This window comes from Gopherus flavomarginatus, chromosome 11 (genome assembly GCF_025201925.1).
Source record: "Gopherus flavomarginatus isolate rGopFla2 chromosome 11, rGopFla2.mat.asm, whole genome shotgun sequence".
Lineage (NCBI taxonomy): Eukaryota > Metazoa > Chordata > Testudines > Testudinidae > Gopherus > Gopherus flavomarginatus.
In genome coordinates, this window is record NC_066627.1 from 47,142,024 (window position 1) to 47,164,565 (window position 22,542).

The 22,542-nt window shown below is 41.7% G+C and overlaps 1 protein-coding gene across 8 annotated transcripts in view; it reads right to left on the bottom strand.

Moving 5' to 3' along the window:
* Positions 1 to 22,542, bottom strand: part of KCNQ2 (potassium voltage-gated channel subfamily Q member 2) — a 120,546-nt gene that overhangs the window by 7,013 nt on the left and 90,991 nt on the right. For 2 of the 8 annotated variants that reach the window (XM_050918661.1, XM_050918659.1), the window contains 6 exons: positions 22,315 to 22,368; positions 14,112 to 14,335; positions 13,128 to 13,236; positions 10,552 to 10,683; positions 7,282 to 7,389; positions 268 to 391 (listed from right to left, as the gene is read on the bottom strand). In XM_050918661.1, the coding sequence (XP_050774618.1) occupies positions 268 to 391; positions 7,282 to 7,389; positions 10,552 to 10,683; positions 13,128 to 13,236; positions 14,112 to 14,335; positions 22,315 to 22,368 (751 nt within the window). The remainder of the gene's footprint in view (positions 1 to 267; positions 392 to 7,281; positions 7,390 to 10,551; positions 10,684 to 13,127; positions 13,237 to 14,111; positions 14,336 to 22,314; positions 22,369 to 22,542) is intronic. The other 6 variants (XM_050918667.1, XM_050918666.1, XM_050918660.1 and 3 more) reach the window with 5 other exon arrangements.

Below are 22,542 nucleotides of genomic sequence, written 5' to 3' on the forward strand. Positions count from 1 at the left end.
GGACCTATGACTTCCAATGTGTCTTAGGCACTTAAGGCTCAGATCCTCAAAGATATTTTGGTGCCTAACTCCCATGGGAGTTAGGTACTGACATACCTTTGAGGATTTGGGTTTTAAGTACCTAAGTCACTTTTACAAATAGGGTTTAAGCTGCTAAATTCTTTAGGCACCTTTGAAAAATCTTTCATCTATTCTTAATCTTAACTACTTTTAAAATCTCAGCTCACAACATGAACTTTTTATTTATAAGAAACATCCCCCCCATACCTGCTTTTCAACTTTTCCAAGCCTGCCCATCATGCTTGGGTCTTCTGGAAGCTCCCCCTCTGCTGACCCTTTGGTTCGATCCTTGTCGGTCATTGATGTCCCTCGTCCAACAATCTGGTCCACTCTACCAGGAACAGAAACAACCCCCCCACCCAGAAAAGGCTGTTGAGTTAGTCAGATACATCAAGGAAACAGGACTCTGCTAGCTGCTGACTCTTTGTGGACAAAGCTACAACCGCTCTCCCAACGAGCACTCAAAATTACTCACACAACCAGGGAGAGGCAGCTAAGTGTTATCTTTGATGGAAACAAGTAGCTATGTTTTTACAGTAGTATTAGCGGAATTTGAAATCTATCAATGCTGTTTCTATAGATATAATCTGGCACATTATGCTCAGTAAATTTGCCCACAGGGAAGAATTTCACTCTAAGCAGGGTTTCTACTAAATTAATTAGCATTGTATTTGTTACTGTTGATAATTTTGTTGTGAATAAAGTTGTCTGCCTGCTTTATCTAGATGAGATTTATGTTTTTTCACATCTTTACAGCCGACTCTTCTGCCTCTCTCCTACATACTCATGTCCATCAAGGTAAGAGTCTATAATTCAGCACTGGAATGGTTACATACCTTATTTGTAATCCCTTTTCCCCTGTCTAAGAATTTAAGGCTCCACATGGACGGAAGAGGAGTCCATATAGGAAGTCACAAGCTAATTATATGTAATACATCAAATCTTAATTTTCTCTACAGGTAATTAAACACGGTCATCTCCTGATCTAAGACATCTTCAAGACGGGACATATTCTTAATCTTAACCCGATATATAGCCATCTCCCTAAATATAATCCTGGCAAACTTTACTCATGCATAATGTGCCAGAAGTGTAGGTGACAAAAAACAGATTAATCTGGTTGAAACCAAGTTAGTTGTCTTGAGCAGGAATAAAAAATGCTTCTTATGCAGTTCTGCAGTGTGGGTAATGGATCCATGCACCAGTATGAGACAAAGAATGGGCTGAACGCAGACAGACAAAGGAAAATTAACAAACTGAAGGAAAGGGATGAGACACAAGGCCATTTTCAACAACAGAGCAGTCTAGTTGGCTTTGCTTTCGTGTGTGTGTGTGTGGGGCTGGTTTCTTATACTTTCTTTTTTTTAAATAGAGGGTGAGCTCATCAGTTGATATGTAGTAGAACAGCTCCCTGGACTATATTAGAGGGACAGCAGTTCACACCAGGTGAGGATCTATCTCAGGGAGATAGGGAAGATGCGCACCTCATAGCTAAGGTAGCAAATATATAATAAGCAAAAAATATTTAATCCAGGTGAAGTGACTTAGGTAATCCTTTATTTAGGCAGAAATTTTCAGTACTACTGCTTCACCTATAAAATAATGTCTGACCATTTACTTACATGGCGAGTACCATGTGCTATAATTACAAGGGTGAGTAACAAAACTGCTGTAACCATGTAAGGAAAGAGACTTTTAACAGGAAAACGAGAGCTACCTTGATTTGGAATCAGAGGCCATGATGTAGTAAAGTCACACTCTGATCTCCTTTCCTGCATATATAAACATGGAGACCCAGTAAAACAATAGTCGGGGCATGTGTTTAAAGAAGCTAAACATCTAATCACTCCTGATTATTTGGAGAGGTCAAGGAAGGAGGTTGCTTTCTTGTCCTGGTGTAACACCCTGATGTAGTCATTGTACTGGAAGAGCTTTATCATTCTATATGAAACCAAAACCAAAATGTTCTTCAATAATAATTGCCAAATAAGGAAACAAGAGAGAACAATTTGTAGTATGGAGGAAATTAAGGCAGCCCCACTGAGGTGTCTCAGAGCATGCGATAACCCTAGAAATACTCTTTTGCTCTTATAACCCTGATCCAGAATTCACAGATGACAATGTAAGACTCCTATTGACTTCGATGCAAGTGACTTAAGTTATCCAACTGTTCAAAGAGGGAGTGAGGGGCAAGCCTGTGCAATGAAAGCCTTCCTGCAAGTTCCTCCAAAACCAGCATTTGCCTACCTCAGCTTACAAAAAAAGGGCTTAACACACAAGCAAATGAATGCACAATTTCCCAGCTGGTTTGCACAAATATTTGTCCTCCCCAGTGGTATTTTTGCATGTGCATTATTTGTGCATACAAGTAAGCCTCCGCTTTTTTTTCTATTTTTTTTTAAAGTGGCCCTTACATCTGAACATTTCTGATGAAAGGGAAAAGAGAGAATTATTTTATAGCCCTCATGTTTCATTTCCATTTTAGAAACGTCGTTTGGCTGCATTTGGTGAATTTGGTTACTAATGGCCATCAGGGACTTTCAGCATTGGTTATTAACAGGTATTTTGCAGGCTGGCTGCTGTGTAAATTTCCCAGATACACCTCTGCTTACATGTACACATCCTTGGCCTACCGCACCCTTTATGAGTCTAGTCTTAGCCCTGGTCTACATGGGGGGCGGATGGGGTGTCGATCTAAGTTACACAACTTCAGCTACGTGAATAACGTAGCTGAAGTTGACATACTTAGATCTATTTATCGCAGTGTCTTCACTGCGGTGAGTTGAGTGCTGCCGCTCCCCCATCGACTCCGCCTGCACCTCTCGCGGTGCTGGAGTACAGGAGTCAACAGAAGAGAGCTCGAGGGTCGATTTATCGTGTCTAGACTAGACATGATAAATCGATCCCCGCTGGATTGATCGCTGCCCGCTGATCTGGCGGGTAGACATACCCTTAGGCTCTTGCAGGCCATAGATTATTAACTCTCCCCTGTTGCATGGTGTTTTTACTGGGATGTAACTGAGACTGACCATAGTAATTTCTGTGTAGTGATTTCTCACCCAGATTTCCAGCAATGAAATTTAGAGTTAGGATAGGATTTCTAAAGGGGCACATAAGGAAATTAGGCAGCCAATTCCCACTGACTTTCAGTGGGAGTTAGTCCCCAATGCTTAAGGCACTTTTGAAAATCCCTTCACTTACAGTACCATTAACCCCTTTTTCATCATTTTGTATTGCTGCCTTTTTTTTTTTTCAGTTCAACTCATGGAAAACTAGATGTGCACAAAGTTTCAATGATAAACCAGCACACTAGGTCTTCTTTTAAACCTGCCATAAAATGAAATCAAAGGCATCAATTCTTAAAGGCAGGTGCCAGAGCTGTGTCCCAAAGTGTTGTGCGCCAACCCTTTGTGCTCCTCACTTCCAGTAAATGAGCATTTCAGCACCCAAGTCCAGAAATTATGTAGCTAGCAATCCAGCTGTCTGGGCAAATGCTGGATTGCAAGCAAAGGGCCTGTGTGTGTGTGTGAGCATGGGTGTGTGCTTAAGGAGGCATCTTTCCCTCTCTTACATCCCTGTGCAGGAATCAGGCACAACTGCAGTCCCTGTGGTCATGTGAGTGCAGAAAAGACTCCCTTGAGCATCCTTGGGGCACTAGCCCCCACACACAGGGCAGGAAGAGGAGCAGAGAAGGTCGAGAACATATTACATTTTCCTAAAGGGGCAGTGCAGGGTGAGTATTCTCACTGCTACTGGGGAGATGGGGGGAATTCAGGAGGCCTCAGGCTTTCCCTAAGGTGCACAATGTGTCCTGGGAGTCCCCCTGGAGCCGTGTGCTTCTGCACTAGCCCCACGGAAAAGGCTTGTGCCATAAAGACACTATCTGGTCCCAAGTGGGTGCACTTCACAAATTCCTGGAGCTTTGTCTTAGGCATCAGCCTTTGAAAAATTTGTCCCTTGCTTTAGATTTGTGACAAAAGAGGATCAAAAGATTGCTGATGCTATGTGACCTACTATATCACCTGCTAGGTTTGCCTGGTTCGGCTGTACCTTTAGTTTGAAAAAGCTTTATTTATTATTATTTGTTATTAAATTTTAAATAATAGCTTTCCTTCTTTTGAACGATACAGAAAAATGTAGAAGTCTTGCATCAGCCATGGTGCAGTTTTTCTCATGCTTCATGCTTACAGTTCATGCAAAGAGGTGTGTCGAATGCCACCCTCTGGCCAGAAGCAGACATCAAAGGTCAAACGGCTCAAATGAGGAAAATATGAAAAGTTTGGAAATATTTATTCAGTTTTTGTTTGTTTTTTTTAACATAATCCAGGCACAGACACCAAACCCCCTTCATCCATGTCACATGACTGGCTACTTAACTTCTGATTGGTTAATAGTATTTGGACAAGACATATTTAATCTAATAATACCAACGACTCATGTCTATGCTGCTCAAAAACATAGCTGGGGCTACCTGGATTTTAAAGTAATTGTATCTTGAATCAGCCGAGCATTCAAAGTTCATAAGCATACAGTATGTGCTACACACTATAGGCTAAATTCTGCCCTCAGATACACGCTAGCAGTCCGTTGTCCTCACTGTGAGCTATATACATGTATCTGAAGGCAGAATGTGGCATTACACATCCTTGGGCTGCCAAATACAATCCAGTTGGTTGAGAGAGTTCATGTGACTTCCATTAGTTTGGAACCACTGTTCTTCTAGCTGACCAGCAGGTGGTTTTTAATGTATTTCATGTTTCTGTAATTGTCTGGCCCTCAGTTGGCTGAAATGAGGACATCTGATGTAAAAGAAGAAGCTCAATGCAGGGTAGTTCTGCTGCTGTGGCACATTTAGGGCAAAACCACCTCAGAGCTGGGGTGATTATCTTAATCACCCCCTTTGGGCCAAATCTGGGCGCTCTGACTCAGCTATAATGTTTGCTGTAGTTTTGCCTGAATAAGAATGTCTGGATTTGGGGCTTGAATCCTGCAGGGTGCTGAAAGCTCTGGCCCCGATCCATCAAAGCACTCAAGCAGGCGCTTAACTTAAATATCTGAGCAGTCCCCATTCACATAAATAGGGCTATTCATGTCCTTAAAGTTAAGCCCGTGCTTAAGAGTTATTCTGGATTGGGGCCAGAATGCCCAGTACCCTTCAGGATTGAACTCTTGGTCCTAGGGTCCATTTGGGACTCCGCTGCTGCTTTCTAAGGTTGTCAGCTGCAGCCTAGTAAACAAAAATGATGGGGAAATTTAAATTAAAATGGGGCAATACAAAATACCCCTAGGAGCCCCAGAGGGTAAAGCCCAATAATGCTGCAGGTAACAATGGAATTATTTTCTGGTGCTAAGGGTCAGAAATTGTTTATATAGCAGGGAAAAATTTTACCCCAAACAGTGACTGTTAATGTTAGCTCTGCAGTCAACTGAGGGAGGGTCAAAGTTCCCTGCAAGCTAAAAATGGAAGCAAGTAAAAAAAAAAAATTTCCCAAGGCATATTATAGTGTTATGCATATAAACATCCTGTTTTTGATTGCGGGAGTTATATGCTTGTGAAGAAGCAGTATTAGGCTAATACAAAATAGAATTTTTAACATATGGGAGATAATATAATGCCTTGGGTTGAACAAGTGACCTGGAAAAGATAATATAAATACCCTCAGTTTGGCATTTTGGGCATCCTCTCCCATTGTTGGTCATTTTTTCAATCTGCAAGGCAGTAATTTTAGTGTATTAACCTCCACTCTAGCCAAGATGTTTTGGACATTGTACATAATACGTAGCTACAACTATATATAATCTTCCCATTTTTTAAAGTGCATTTCAAAATATTGTTATGGCTGAGGAAACAATTTATTGTTTAAAACCTGTTTTCATGTCCTGAACTTTCAGAAACAACTGTTACCTTTTGGGTGGAAATTTCTCAAGCTAGACCTAAGTTCAAAGTGGGAAGTTTCTGCAAGGTGCAATCCAACTGGGTTTTTTCCATCTTTGAGTTAGCAGAGTGTGAATAAATAGGTTTGGGGAAAAAATCACACACATTTCTCAAGCACAGATAACTCAAAACAGCTTATATGGAAAACTACAGATCTGTCATGTATCCATGTACTTAGTTCTAAGTGAGGGCAAACATATTTGGAAAAATATTTTGAAGAAATAATATAATTGTGTTTGAAATCACCTTCTACCTGTGCACAGAATATGACTTTTTACCAAATATATACATACGTATTCAGGTGTGATGCGCTAGATAAATGGGGAATATTTTGGTTAAAATGTTTGTCCCCATTCTTAAACCCAAGTTCATCTGTGAGTGTAAATCTGAGTAGTTACTTTGAACTATCTCATTGGGGTAACTACTTGTGCTTGTGCCAGCAACACATTTTATTCGTGAAAGTTCACAGACACATAGGCGAGACCTCCCTCCAGCTGAAAATGTGCACGTAACTGAGAACACACTATTGTTTATTTCACCGATAAGACATACAGGAGTAAAATTTTCAAATTCACTTGGTGCTTCTGAATATTTTACCTAGAGTGAATCCTCAGTAATGTCAATAGTAAAATTCTCATTGATTTAAATGAGGCAAGGATTTGACAGATAGTTTATTTTTGTACACATAATTAAGGATTCTTTTGAACATTTGGCCCAGCGTATGTAACATGTTTAGTGATATTATACATTTACTGTGGTCAATAGAGTTGGACCAGAGGTGAAAATGGTTCAGTGCATTTATTCACGTCCTTCCCTATAACTATGAAACACGTTTGATTCTAATGTTGCCCACTGAAAAAAACATGGAATAGGTGGATAGATACACACACACACAGAGTGAGAAGTTTTCCATTCTTTAGTTAATCTTAATTTGCCTCTTCTTCTAGGTGAAAATAACAAAGCTTGTTGCTTTTGAAGATATTTTTGTAGTCTTTTATAATTGGCTGCAATATCGTAACAAATTATGATTTTGTCATCCCAAACAACTACTTGAGGAAGACTGAATAATGCTCACTGAAGAAATCAATGGTTGTATAATTTTTTTCCCTTAGACTTGCCCTAGTGTGAAAACCCATCGTCAAAAGTACAGCCAAGGGATTTTGAGTTATATGTGTCAGCGAGTTGCCTTATTAAGTGATACATGCCGTCATATACCTGGTATGAAAGGGGTTTGACATTAAGCAAATGAAAAATCCAGCGAAAGCGCCATTTTGGTGAATCCTAACCTAGGCAAGTATTGGGGTGACTCTTTGGAAGAGAGCATGGGTCCTTTGGTTGAATACTTCTTATGCCGGGGAGTTGAAGGGGGCGGGGGACCCACAATCATATCTATCCTGGCAAAGTAAATAAGAAAAAAGACACCAGCAAAATGCATAATGAAGCAACACGTAGAAAAAACTTGGTCGGAAAGTTGCGGAAACATAAGGAACAACTAAAAAAAATAAAAAATAAAAGACAGAGAGAGAGAGAGAGAGAGAGAATTGGAAAATATATTCCGCTTGAAACAGAATGCAGCATTATATTGCCTGATCGTTCATGGTTAATGCCAAATCTTATCTGGCCAAACATAAGATTCATGGAACTAGGCATCAGAAGAACGTCAATGCTGCTTAAAATGGGAGTCACTCTGCATATAATAGGCAACATACTGTCCACACTGGAATATATTTGCATATATGTGGCAGTGTCCCATTGGCAATGTCAGATATAAGACAATATATATTCGCCTTTCTATTACAGTGATAAAACATCCTCAGCAAGGTGTAAATGAGGTACACTGTGGAACTGTACACTCGGTGAATGAAATGCATCCATGGTTGGAAAGGTGTTGGAAAGGGATGTGAGCAAGGGACAGAATACCAAAAAGAACCAATTACAGACACGTCAAAAGAGCAGTGACAGAGAGTTATAAATGATTAAAGAGAAAAGTGCATGTAAAGACCCCCACAAATTTGCCTGAATAAAGCTTTAACCCAACAAAACACTGGCCACAGAGAGCTAATGTCAAACATCATCACAAACTCTCTCTCTCTCTCTGAGAGAGAACGTATTGCCTCGGTCCCTCATTGATGCAGGGGATATTCATCTATCATAGCTTTACATCAGTGGCAAATTGCATTGTCCCATTTCCCTGCCCCCCATACGAGCTCCACTGTGCTGATTAGCATGTTGTGGGACACACCCAAGTCTTGGCCTCGTCCCCATCCATGCCCTGCTCATTTTCCACCAACCTGTTCTGGGGACGGGGGAGTAGGTGACAGCACAATGTCCTGCGTGCCTGAGATGAAGGTCCAAGTAGCCTACATGGGGCTCCAGGAGATAGTTTTACTCCTTCCTTCCTTCCAAGGGTAGAAGGAAGTATAGTCTATGTCACAATCTACCCCAATGACTACTGCATCCCACTATGCGGATGCAACCGAGAGGAGCATTTGGCCTTGTCTTTCAAAACAGCCACTCCCTGTTCCACCCCAAAATCAACCAGCCGAACAACTTTCTTTTTGGAACACACAATCTCAGAACAAGAAAAATGGAGGCAGGACTGGAGAACCTTGCCAGGGACAAGGTTCAGCTGAAGACCCCCAAAAGTATGGGTGCCCATCTAGATCTTCCCTAACCTAGACAGACTACTTTTCTGGGCACACCTCGGCCGGAAATCTCAAAAGGAGAGATTTTACTCAAGTGATTTCATGCTCTTACAGCTAAACCTGGGCTTAAGTGCTTTGCTAGACACAGTGGGTTTGGGATAGAAAGCTCAGTCCTGCTCTTCAAATGACTCTCACAATGACATGACGAATCAAGAATTAAATGGGAATATAAGTAACACACATTATTCTGGCAACACAAGTACTTTTATGAGGGATATGAGGTAACAGACTATGATTTATCTCCAACTGTGGCTCCATCGTTTAGATTTTGAAATTAAAGAAGCAAAGACAATGTTCACAGTTTCCTGTCATATGCCTTATCCGTGCAAAGGACCCAATCTAACTCCTTTTGAAATCAATGGAAACATTTCCATTCGCTTCAATGGGGGTTGGAGAAAGACCCTTTTAGGCTGTAGAGTAGCATCCATTTGAGCACCCATTTTTCATCTACAAGTTTGCAGAGGCAAATATTTACATGTCATTACTTGGTTGTCTCTGCCTGATACACAGGCACAAGCAGTTAGTTAGGCATATAAGTGACATTCACTTTGATTGAAAGTAATTTAAGGTGCAAAGTCATGCCTTGAGTTACACGTATATCTACACATTGTAGGCCGCAAAGGGCAGGTTTTCTTAATTGATACGATTGAGGGTTATTTGTAAGGAGAGAGGGTAGAGTTCTTACTGTCAATGGCTTTTCTCTCATCCATGCTTCATAGGTTTGAATTTAAACTTTTTCTGAGGTAAAATAATTTGGGTGTTGGAGAGGAAGGATGGAGTTTTAAGTCTCTCTCTCTCTCCCTCTCCTTTTATACTCTTCCTAATGCTTCCTGTTCCATACAGTTTAAACACAAGGAGTTCGATCCTGTCCTGTGTTAGATCCCCTTTATGCACTCCCTCGCCTACAAAACCAACTCAGTACCCTCGGACAGTTATACAGCGGATGCAGTTTAGTTCCTGTTTCACTGAGGCTACCCATCTGGGCTGATATGTTAAACTCCCATATTTTTAAGACATTCTTCCCCCATTCCCACCCAATCCAAACTGAGGTCAAACTCCTCCCACTTCCCAGAGCAAAAGATGTAAAATTATTACAAGAGCCTCTCATACTGGGGCCATTTTTCTAATAGCTCCTTTATTCTTAACAAGAGGGCCAAAAATTGTACTTCCAGGGTAGTGCCTTAATTTTATTTCACTGCTGGAAAGGATACCCGATATGCCACACAGCCCCCCAAATGGTGATGTCAAATCATAAGTATTCAACAACAAATCACTGAGACATATGTTCCTAAATGCTTCTGAAAGATTTATGTACACCCTGGTCTGCTCTTTGACCACATGCTGGGCCACAGTGAGGGAAGTTAACATACTCTCTGAGGGAGGCTGAAATGTGAACAACCATCTTGTGCATGTGGAGTGGGACTGGGGGGAGGGCAGGATACTTTCAGTAAGGATTCTCCGGTGGTGCCATGCGATGGGAGGTAACACAGGTTTATTGGCACAAGGAGATGGAACAGGGTTTGCTTCTGTTTCATAACAGAACCTGAGGCTGCTCCTGGAGCCTGTCTAGCACCCTTACCCAGAATGCACAGCTCCCTCCCCTAGACTGGACACTAGAAATAATGGGCACTGTAAAACTAATCTGCCCGCCCGGCACTCTGTGCCAAAAATTCACCCCTTGTGGCCACTCAGAATAACCAGAAGTTATTCAGAAATCCACTGTTTTCCATTAGGCTTTTTCTTAGAAAGAAAAATAGATATGTCTGTTTAAAGAAAGGACTTTATCTTAACCCTCTCACTCCTATCATCCACCACTGGGGTGCTATCACAACAAACAGTGGAGTCTCTTGCCTGGACTGGAGATTTTTAATCCGAGAGAGCATGTCCAAGTGACCGGCTGAGTACTGCTCGATGACATCCATCACATCGTAAGGCCGAAGGCTCTCCTTGAACTTCCGTTTGGAAACAAGAAATTTCATGATGCTAGGGGAGAGAGAAAGGAAAAAATAGATTCCTCATGCTGGAGCCATGTACTGTAGAGTGAAAGGCATGCCAATGCTGCAGAGAGCTACTTGGGAGTCAGCGGAACAAGACATTTGAAAAGCGAACACCGTCTGAGGCTACTTTAGATAAAGCAGAGAGAATCAAAGTTCAAGATGTAGGGCTCCGTACGTTTCTGAGGCTGCTGGTCTCACTAGCCAGCTTGGTAGAAAGTCTTCCAGGTAGGGGAGGAGGCTCAGTAATGCACAGCATCCACAACCCCCAGCTTGCCCCACTGGGGACTTTGGGGGCAGATTGGAACAACCCAGCTGACTAGGGGTAGGGTTTGATCGGGGCACATAGAGATGGTGCTGATTCGGTGTCTCTCCTAGGTGGCCACAGCAATTTAAAGCTGCTCCCCATGTCAGAAGCCCCACAGTAGCAGTCAACCCTACCAGACCAGAGGTGTGCAAATGGCAAGCCCCAATGCCTCAGAGGTGTAATTGCTATTTGAGGGTTAAGGTATCTAGGATGGGGAAAGGGCCAGCATTTTCTTGTAGCTCTGTGCTTGCTTTAATATCCTCCTTGTGCCTTTCATGCTGATGCCAGCAGCAAGCACAGATCCAGCCCCCAAAAAGTTAATAATTGGACAATATTCTCTGGTGGATGTATATTTTTTCCTGCTTATTCTTCGATCCTCATGCTGGGCAGCAATGCATTTAGTGTGTGTGTAGCGGGGAACAGCATCTATAAATCCCTGCCTCACTGAGGATTGAAGCACAACTCCCCAACACAGCAAAGTGCCCACTTATAATCCAAGCAGTACAGAAGGGCAAAGCCCTTGGTATTTGGATGGTGCACATTAGGTGGGGGTTCCCACTATCTGAATACTGTCTGGATCTCAGATATGAGCCAAAAAAGAATAATAGGCCACCCCTTAGCCACAGAACTTAGCTCTCCTAACAACAAGCCCTGTGCTTCTCTTTCTCCACTTACCTTTAGCTATTTTCTGAGGAAAGACTGATTTTTCAACTCCTCTCAGAAAATTCTTAGGGAAAATGGCTCCTCTTTTAAGACAATGGAGAGGAGTGGGATAGACAGCTACCAGGTTTCTATCAGCAAATGGCTGAAAGTAATGGAGCAACCTGGGCCTGTGTGGGGTGGGAGTGGCAGAGGCCTCTGGGAAAGGAAAGGAATGGCTATTGCCTCCTGACCAGGATTGCTTTCCTCAGCCTCTGATGGAAGCCTCCTGTAATGACATGATATAGTGATAAAGAGTGCCAGATGGTTAGGACATGAGCTCCAGTGGTTCCCAGTGGCTCAGAAAACACTTCCTGAGCTGGAGGGCATGTATTATACTGGGTGATCTTGTGTGAGTGTGCATGCATACCCCACTGATCTCTAGGTGCCAGATGACTAGAGGCTATAAATCTTAATATTGCTATTACTATAGCTAATAGAGATTATCATTTAGGGCAAGTCAGAGAAGCCCATGTTTTGAAGCCCAGGGGCCTGTGTCCCCTCTCCAGATCTGCACGTGTGCGTTGTAGATGATGACTCTTATGTCTAGATATGTGCATCTATGGATGTGTTACAATGGCTCATTTGCAACATGGTGGGTGAATTCCAATGTTTTCACTTCTTGAACCTTGCCGTTCTTGAGGTGCCCCCAAGGCACTGTTCTAAAGCTACCCCCACCATCCTTCCAACAGGAGGAGGCCGGGTCTAAGAATAAGACCTGGATCCTCTAGGTGGCAATTCTGTTTGCTAGGGCTTAGGTCACCGGACAGGAGTCTTGACTGAACAACACAGGACAGGAGTGGAGATGAACACTGGTTCTAGCACCCAGGCCCCAAACAATAAGTCTGGCTCTGGATCCAGTGCTGTATCTGAATCCTTCAGCTCTGGAAGGAGGAGGAATATCAGTGCTAGACACTGCCAGATTTTGGGGACGTTCAGCCTAGGATCCAAATCCAAAGTGCGTGGCTTATAGAGAGGGGTAGGCCAGCTGGACTCACCAATGTGAGTGGGGAAGAAGTGGGGATTTAGATAAGCATTTCGTGTCCTTACTTCTGGCAGCTAAAAAGGACATCATAGCCCCAGGGCCCTTCAGTCCGTCAGCCTTGTGTGTCCTCTCTCCATCTGGTTGTGTAAATGTCAGCATTTAACCACGAAGCGAGCGATCTGATTTGGATTTAACACTGTTAGGGTATTTTCCCATTTCTCCCTTTACTCCTCCTCCAAGCAAAAACTGTTTTCCCAGCTCAGCTTTATACAAAGGAAAACAGAGCACCTGGGGTGGATCCAGCCAGCAGCAATGGGATTTGTGCATTATTCAATGCTGCCTGGTTTACCGATACCCTTATTATTTATTTCCCTTTAACATTTTACCCTGTAGGGAGGTCTCTCCATCCTCCTTCCTCCCTCACCTCCTTTTCCTTTCTTACCACACTGCCCTGATGCTGACTTTAAGTCCCGGCGTTAAATCTTCCGTCACAAACTCGCAGTTGCAGCTTTTGTTATCATCGGGAATGTCTTCTCCAGGGAGGCTTGCTTCTGGGTTTAAAAGAAAGAAAGAAAAAGAGAATCCACAGCTAATTAGAGCGACGCTGCAGCAGGAGGAATGGGAGCATCAGACTCCAGAAGTGAGCACATGGAAGACATAAATGGCATGTTATCTTTGCATCTTAACAAAAGCTTTCTCTCCCTCTGAGTTAGGCTAAGATGACATCTGATACCACCAGTTTCAGTCCCCATCTGTCTTTAACAGCATCACATAACTGAATGAAGCTCTCCTCTTTCCTCTCCTACCACAGCATCTTCATGTGGATAAAACAATACCTTATGACGTGCTAATAAGGGAGAGAAGGAAACAGTTCAGTAAGTCTAGATGGTTCAAATCCCCTTCACCTCCTCCAAACTGGCTGGGCCAGCAAGTATCCTGTTTAAATGAACTGCCTATTATCAAAATCTTTAAGTAAGAGTAAGAATCACTGGGTATAGAGTAAGAATCACTGAGTACAGATTCTCCAACTTCCCCTGCTACTGGGTAATCAGTATCTGATCCCTTTCATGGTGGACATATAGATGGCTGGAGACAAAGAGAGATGCACAGAATATCCAAAGACAACTCTTGATCAAATTATTCTGAGAAGTTTAAATATCTAAATCAGAAGGTAAATAATTCAAGGATCAAAACCCCAATATTTCCTATGTGAAGCAGAATGCCTTATGCTGTACCAAGTAATGGAGACATCTTGATTGACTATCTGCTGGATTCATATTTACCAGCAAAATTCCTGTTGTGGCAGCACCATGCAGATCTTCCATCCAAGCGCCGACCCACTCTGACCCCACTTAGCTTGGGAGGAAACCAAGAGGATGGCAGTCGATGGTGACAAGGCAAAATGGCTGCCCTCAGAAGCTCTCACCTTCAGAGTTCTGTCGAGACGCAGCTCCCTTGATCCGGAATGCTTGCCGGGCTCGGCTCCGGTCTCCAAAGCTCCAGCTTTTGGGCACTTTGCTAGGGCTATCGTCAATGCTCTGATCAGCGCTGGGGGATCTCCGGAGGCTCTGAGCCTGAGGAGAGCTTTTCCCTTTAGTTCCAGAACCTCGGGGACTGGAGAAGACACGGTCTTTCAGGCTGACCTTCTGACTATTCATGGAAACAAATTGAAACAAAGACAAAAAGGAGACAGCAGGAGGGAGTCACTCTTGAAGCCGCATATCCCTTCCCTTTCAGACCTCAGAAACCCACGACATTACAAAGCAGCTGTGAGATGTGTCCAGGTTTAATTTTTTTAGAACATTTCAGAATGGTTTCCATCATCGTGAATGAAATGCAAGGAATCGTTAATTGGGAAAAAATAATGAAAGTTCAAACAGAAACCCCTCCTATTATTGGAGGGCTTGCTGAACAGAATGGCATGAAACAATGATGTTGACAATTCCTTACATCATTTATTGGTTCCTAGCATGAGTTATGATGCTTTTTTCCACAGTTTCCCTCAAAAATCCTTTTTCAATAAGAAAATATTAACAAAGGTTTACCAAAAATGTTTCAAAGTAAAGTTAAAAAGCTATTTATGCCTTTTCAGGCCAGTCACCTGTCTCTTTTCCCCTTCCACTCACGCCATCTTTTCTACAGACTGAAAAACTTCTCAACTCCTCTTCTATCCTCAGGTTAAAATAAAAATCTTTTTCTGTACATGTAATGAATGTTAACTACATAGTTGTGAATTAAAATCCTAATAAGGATTTGAGGTTAAAAAGCACTTGCATATTTACTAGGGCTACTTAAATATTTGCAGCAAAATTGGAAACACTTCAAATTCTGATATGTTTGCATTTAATTGCAATTTCTTTAAAATGATCCAACTTTATTGCAAAATATTCTGTTTTTTGCTTGAAAACCACCCTGATTCCTGTTGATAAACAGTCTTATTGTAGAGTCAAACCTCTCTATTTTCAAATTTCTGAATTCTGAAATTTCAAATGAAGATGATGAATTTTCACATGAAACTTGCAAAAATGATTTTGTGAAACTTTATGAAAGGAGCAAAAATTGACAATTGCAACATTCCCAGGAACAAAACTGAAAATATTTTTAGTTTTGCATAGACCTAATATTTGCCAAATACCAACTGATTATTAACAGAAGTTATTTATTGAGAATAGATAACGACTACAAAGCACTTCCTCATTTATCCAGTATTTCATATTAATGGAAATTCAAGCCTGAGAAAAGTTCAGACATAATTTCTAAGTGGTTTCTACCACAATAACCGTTAACATTCTCCATTGGAAATCTTACAAATTCAGCAGCAGAGGTGCACATGACCTGATTGAAGTAAGTCGCTGATTATGCTTAGGAAAGTGAATCAGAGAGAAGGGTATTGTGGGAACTTATCCTATCTCAGTGACTTCTAGGTCAAACTTGCTTAGTTGAAGTAGCAAAGATTTATTTTTTCTAGCTGTCAGTGCTGCCACCTCAGATCTAAGAAATAAGCTGCTTCTTATTTCATCGTTAATAATAAAAATTCTGCAGTTACAATACAGCTGTGGATATGTGAGACAGACAGCTTTATCGGCTGCACTGTGCTGCCAGGAGTGAGCATTTGGTTTCGTCAGTAAAGGAACCAGACACGCAGGGAGCAGATCCGATGTGCTATTTTTACATAGTCGCTTTATATTGTGAAACCTCATTGTACAGACTGATCCAAACGTTTAACTAGAACTCTAATGCTAACAGTAAAACACAGGTGCCCTAAATTAGAGGCACAGGTGAGGCTACTTTTTAAATCTGATTCTAAAAAAAGCGTGTTCTTGTAGCCTATTCATTTGTAAGGCTCATTTGCGTTGCATGTACTGTTCGAATTTCTTTATTCTGCAAGGTCTGTTCAAATATTTTATCTGACAAAGTCTGCCAAAAGCTAAAATCCAGAATTCAACCCTATCTCTTAGCACTTCATCCTGAGAGGTGCTGCATGCCCGAATTGTTCTTCTTGAGAATTGTGCATGCTCGGCATGTAAAGATTGTTTATCCATAAGAACGGCCAGACTGGGTCAGATCAAAGGTCCATCTAGCCCATATCCTGTCTTACGACAGTGGCCAATGCCAGATGCCTCAGAGGAAATGAAGAGAACAAGTAATCATCAAGTGATCCACCCCCTGTCACCCATTCCCAGCTTCTGGCAAACACAGGCTACGGACACCATCCCAGCCCATCCTGGCTAATAGGCATTGTTGGACCTATCCTCCATGAACTTATCTAGTTCTTTTTTGAACGCTATTATAGTCTTAGCCTTCACTATATCCTCTAGCAAAAAGTCCCACAGGTTGACTGTGCGCTGTGTGAAAAAATACGTTGTTTGTTTTAAACCTGCTGCCTATTAATTTCATTTGGTGACGCCTAGTTCTTGTGTCATGAGAAGGAATAAATAACACTTCCTTATTTACTTTCTCCTCATCAGTCATGATTTTATAGACCTTAATCATATTCCCCCTTCGTCATCTTTTTTCTAAGCTGAAAAGTCCCAGTCTTATTAATCTCTCCTCATACGGAAGCTGTTCCATACCCCTAATCATTTTTGTTGCCCTTTTCTGAACCTTTTCTAATTACAATATATCCTTTTTGAGATGGGGCAACCACATCTGCATGCAGTATTCAGGATGAGGGCATATCATGGATTTATACAGGCAATATGATATTTTCTGTCTTATTTCTATCCCTTTCTTAATGATGTCCAACATTCTGTTCGATTTTTTGACTTCCGCTTCACATTGAGTAGATGTTTTCAGAGAACTCTCCACAATGATTCCAAGATCTCTTTCTTGCCCACTAACAGCTAATTTAGACCCCATCATTTTATATGTATAGTTGGGATTATGTTTTCCAATGTGCATTTCTTTGCATTTATCAACATGGAATTTAATCTGCCATTTTGTTGCCCAGTCACTCTGTTTTGTGAGATGCTTTTGTAGCTCTTCACAGTCTGCCTGGGACTTAATTATCCATCACTGAATAAAACTGGGCCCTTATTCTGGTTGCCCCAATCCCATTTCCCAAGTAAATATGTTGCAAAAGATTCCATGAACTAAGGATGGCAAATCAAAAAGTACTGAATTTCCTACAGAACATGAGAGAGAGGAATTTCATATTAGGACATCACAAGGTGCAATATTTTACTCATTAAAAATATCACTTATGAATCTGAGGAACATTTAAAATCCATTCAGGTCTGATCCCTGAGTACTCAAACTCTCGACATTTGGAATGCCTCCAACATTCCTTTGTGTTAAACAAACAAACAAACATTAACAATAAAGACAACATTGGTAATCCATTACGGTTTTCCTTCTGCCATGCAATTTTTTCAATGTAAAAGCTGATTAGAATCTGCATGCAGACACAGGCCCTGCAGTAGAAAATGCAGTTGAGAGGCGGCCGGAGCTGGGGAGGGAAGAATGCAAAAGAAAAGCAAATGCTTTCAGCTAATCTAAGATCATGTCCTCATCCAAGCAGAACATCATGCAAGGTGAGGTGCAGTGCGTCAGAGAAGTGGTACTTAGATGCCAACCACGCAGATGGTAGATGGACATTATTCAGTAGTACAGTACGTGCGTTGAGTGGAAGGGGGAAGGGAATGGTTATCTCGACACACACAACTGCAAGAAAGAGGCTTGTAACTGACACTTGCATGAACTGAGGGAGAATGGGACATTCGTTCTGCCTGTTCTAAGGGGAAGGGAGGATAAAGCGAATCACAAGGTTTTGTAGCCTGTACCAAAATCTATGGGAAATAAGAATAGAATCAGAGGGTCTGGTTGGTTCCTGTATTAGAATAAGGTAGCTGCTCTTGGTTAATATTTGTTTAAAACCTATTTATTATTATTATTATTATTAAAAAAAGAACCCTATAGCATTACTGCACAGACTTAAATGAGAATTTGCTCAGCATTTAACCTGAATCCAGTGAAGGGTGGAAATGTATAATTTACCTTTTCTCTGCTACCGAAATGTGCTTTTACTTTCTAAGGCAGATTCCTAGCAACCATCTACTCTGATAAATGAAAGTCCATTCTTGACTAGCACATGTAGGGGTCCAATCCAAATTCCAGTGAAGTTAATGGAAAGACTCCCACTGACTTCAGCGGGCTTTGGGTTGGCATGTGATGGTTACAACATTCACCAGAAAAGTGGTTAAGAACTAACCCTCTGTGTACATACACAACACAGAACAGTTGGTTGACACATAATGTGTTTACGGATATTGATGGTTTAAGTTCTTGTTGGAAATCTCCTGGGTTTTGTGGGTTAATTTCATAGCCTTAGCAATCCCCTGATGTTCTGGTTTTGCATTCCCTTACTCCTTGAGGATTCCCTGCATTCACTGTAATTTTGGATCAATAACAATGACGACCTACTGGGTTTTATCATGTATTTGAAATTATACTCATCCAGCTGCTTCATTTTCTCCTTTTGCCTGCATATAGCAAAATACTAGCCAGACTGATCAATACCATCCAGTAGGCAGTGGTGTTGCAGCCATGTTGGTGCCAGAATATTTGCGAGACAAGATCGGTGAGGTGATATCTTTTATTGGACCAACTTCTGTTTGGCGAGCGAGACACAGAAGTTGATCCAAAAAAAGACAGCTCACTTGCCTCATCTCTCCAATACCATCCTGGACTAAACAGTCATTTACATACGAACCCAGCTGGCAGTAATATTTGTTCTACTGAAAAGTACATCCAGGAGACAGAGGGAGACAGAGAGAGAGAGGAACATTATGTCCTGTTGGAAATGGGGCTGTTGTTCAATCCACAGTTTGTGCCGAGTTCACGGCCTGTCGGACCAGTTTGTTAAAGGTAGGCAGAACTGCTGAGATTGAAATAATAGCCATTGTTGACCACCAGGTTTCTGGTGTGAATAATGGGTAGAAGCCAACTGCTGAAAAGATCAAGGAAAGAAAATGTGGGTATACAATGCTTGCCCTGGCTGGCTTAGAATTCAAAAGAGGACAAAAAATCATGCCTGGTGTATCTCCACTGGCTTCCACAGAGTTGGAGCAGGGGTGAATATCGCCCAGGGAACAGAGGAGAAAGCAGGGCTCAGAGTAAAAATTCCATTTAGAATGTGGTGGGAAATCACCCTTTCCCCTGCTATGACCTGAGTGGGCAGCAATGCTCGTACTGGGGGGACTATCTTCATACCTACAGCGCTGAGTTTGAAAAAACTGAAAATGCTCGAGCTGCATTGGTGCCTGAGGCCCAAATATGTAAAGGTATTTAGGCATTGCTGCACTCAGTGCCAGACAGCCTCACTGATTTAGGAGCCTAGATCTCATTTTCAAAAGGGATTTAGGCACTTAGGAGCTAAAATCCCACTGAGAGTCATTACAATGCTACCTACGCCCTTCAGACCAGACGGAGCAGGGAAGCCAGAAAAGAAACACTTTAGAAATGCATCTGGCTCTTGAAGTGAATCAGGAAACCTATTTAACCCTGTGGTGAGGTATTTTTAAAATATTGCTGACTTTTTCCGCTGTTCTCCGCCTCGGCTGTTTCTAGCACACAGCTTTCGTCCCTTGTGTTTTTCTCGGCAGTTAGAACTAGTATTATGGGAGAACATTCTAGAATGCACTATTGCATGAGTGAGAATCTTCCAGAAAGTCCTGACACCCTCTGCTCTTTGCCAATTAAGCCAGGTTTGTGCCTGTTTTGCATTGCTGGAACAGTGCTAAAGCTTGCAGAGCACATCAGCAAATCTCGCCTATTCTTTATTCAACCAGAATCACCTAAACTACATTCCATTTCAGGCATCCCCTCATGCTACCCCATTCTTCTGTAAACACCCCTTGTCCATTATCAGTCCACACATCATTTTCTCCTGAGATTGGTAAGAACATCTTTCTTGCTCCACTCTGTCAGGGTAGACTCCAAACATGTCTTCCCCTTCTACAAAACAAAATATGGCATCAGTGGTTGATGCAAATAATAAAAGAGATCCAGCTATACCAAAGACCAAGATTCCTTTATGGCTCTACATCCCCAATTCTTAGAGACTCCCTCTTGAGATCTTGTATAGATTTGGAAGGATACTTAGTTAATGAATTGGTTCCTTTCCTCCTCCAGCAGAAGTCAAGAAGGGGGATATAAAAGAAAAAGCCACGCAGGAAGGAAGGAGTTAGATTTCTTCTGAAGAAAGCAAGGGTGAACAGCGATTTACACTGCCTTTCCATATAAGAAAGTATCCATCCCTAGGAAGTCATACAAATTCACTTGGCCACTGACACCAATGTCAGAAGACAAACAAGTGAAGAGCAGAGTTTCCAGTTTTCCAGGAGGTGATCTTGTGTAATGACAGGTGAGAAAGAAGTGTTATTAATATTATTAATATGTGCCAAAAAGAGCCCTAAAATTAAACAGCTGACACCATCAATGCTTACGAGGGAGGAGCCTTCATCAGCTAGACGCATACACCTCCAAGGATAGAAAAGTCTGCACTGGTACATGGGAACACTGAAGATAAGATAAAATTTAAATGTTCAGAATGAAGAAATATATTAATAATATCTCTAATATGAAGCAGACTTTTTGTGAGCTATTTAAGTAATCTTTATGAAACTGACCACGCGCCGATGATATTTAAGTCAGACATTCCTAATATAAACTCCAGGGGAGCCATAGCATGGCCAGAACATACAGTGGGAGACCATATGAAGATTCTTGGTATTCATTTAGCTACAGAAGTATCTCACTATGGAGAATTGGTTTCTGTGAACCTTCCCCTTTGTCACCCATTCAGACATGGGATTTACCTCTGATTCTGAGCTTTTGATATATAAAAATATTCCCAGATAAACTAGAAGCTATCCATTCATGGCAGGTATATCTGTATCTATATCTATATTTTTATATCTGTCTAAAGAATAGCAATAAAGGAAAAAAATATACAGGGTGGGATAATTCATTGAGAAAACCAGAGAGATTTCTTTAAAACTCTACTTTAGCTGCTCTCTAACAAACAGACAAGGACTTGTGATTTTGAGAATTAAAATGGATTCCAAAAAGAGCATGCATAAATCCCATGTCACAAGCATGCTGCATCACTCAGCTCCCTGCTGCCCCTGTGCTTGTGATCCTGCACTCATTGCAAGAAATACATGGGAATTCACTGTCACTATTCAAAGCACGCAAATGCTGGGGATTAGTTGTTCAAGGCACTTGTTGGCTGCCTATAAATTCAGTGTTGGGGAGGGGGGCAGTTGACTCTAATGTGAACAGGAGAATAATGGATATATTTATATGTCAAGAAAAGAAAAAGGACACTGGAAATTCCTTAGGATCCTCAGACAAGTGTGTCAAGGAACAAAAGTGTGGGAGAAGTCTTTGAAGATGGTTAGCAGTCAAGTTGTCAACTTGATAAAAGACACTGTGTGTATCAGACTCTAAAGTCTATCTATTTATTCCCCACTCGACCTATATGCAGGATCACTTTTAATGCAAATAGGAGATATGCCCACAATAGGAGAGACAATATATCTCCTATGTCGATTATAATAGTTTGAAGATTAGTCCTTCTCTAGCTGCGTAGTAGAGGTGCTAGATAGGCAAGCCATGCTTCCAAATGCCACAAGATTAGGAAAGGCCCATTCATAGGGATTCAGAGAGCCAAAGGAACAATGTTTGGTGGAGGTGGAGAGCTGGTGATTTTTCTGTTACTAATTTTGTATTGCTTTATAATATATAATTAACTGTGGAAGGGTTCCCTGTAGCTTAGGGTGGGGTAGAGAGATGATGAATGGTTTTTTTTAATGCTCTATTTTCCAGCATTATTTTAAGCTCAGTTCTTGGCCTCCTTCATGGCTACCAATCTCTGGCTTGCTAGCCCATATCCAGTGTCAGCATTACACTTTTCCCCAGCTTCTGTTGATTCTTGTGTGCCGCATTATTGGAAAACGAGAAAGCCTTTAATGTCAGAGAAGGACATGGGGAGGCTCTTCAATTTGTTTTACTCATCTAGTACCTCTATTAAGCAGGGAAGTGATCAGAACGGGTGGTAGCAGGGTAGAGAGAGAATGAGCCGTGCAGCTTTAGATTAGTTCCGTGCGACACATTTCCCGTGGTACCTAGAGTTTCCTGAGCAGCATCCACATAGTGACTCTCTGCATGGTTTGCTTTTACTGGAAATGAGGGGAGAGTAAAGATTAGACCCGGAAGCAAATGCCAAACAGGAAACTTTGATGATCGTTTCTACGTTTAAAAGACAGGCTGTTTTGATGGCTGAGTTTGTGATGGGATACTAAAATCTGGCCATTTAATAAAAAAAAGGATTTTATTTGTTGCAGTGAGAGTCA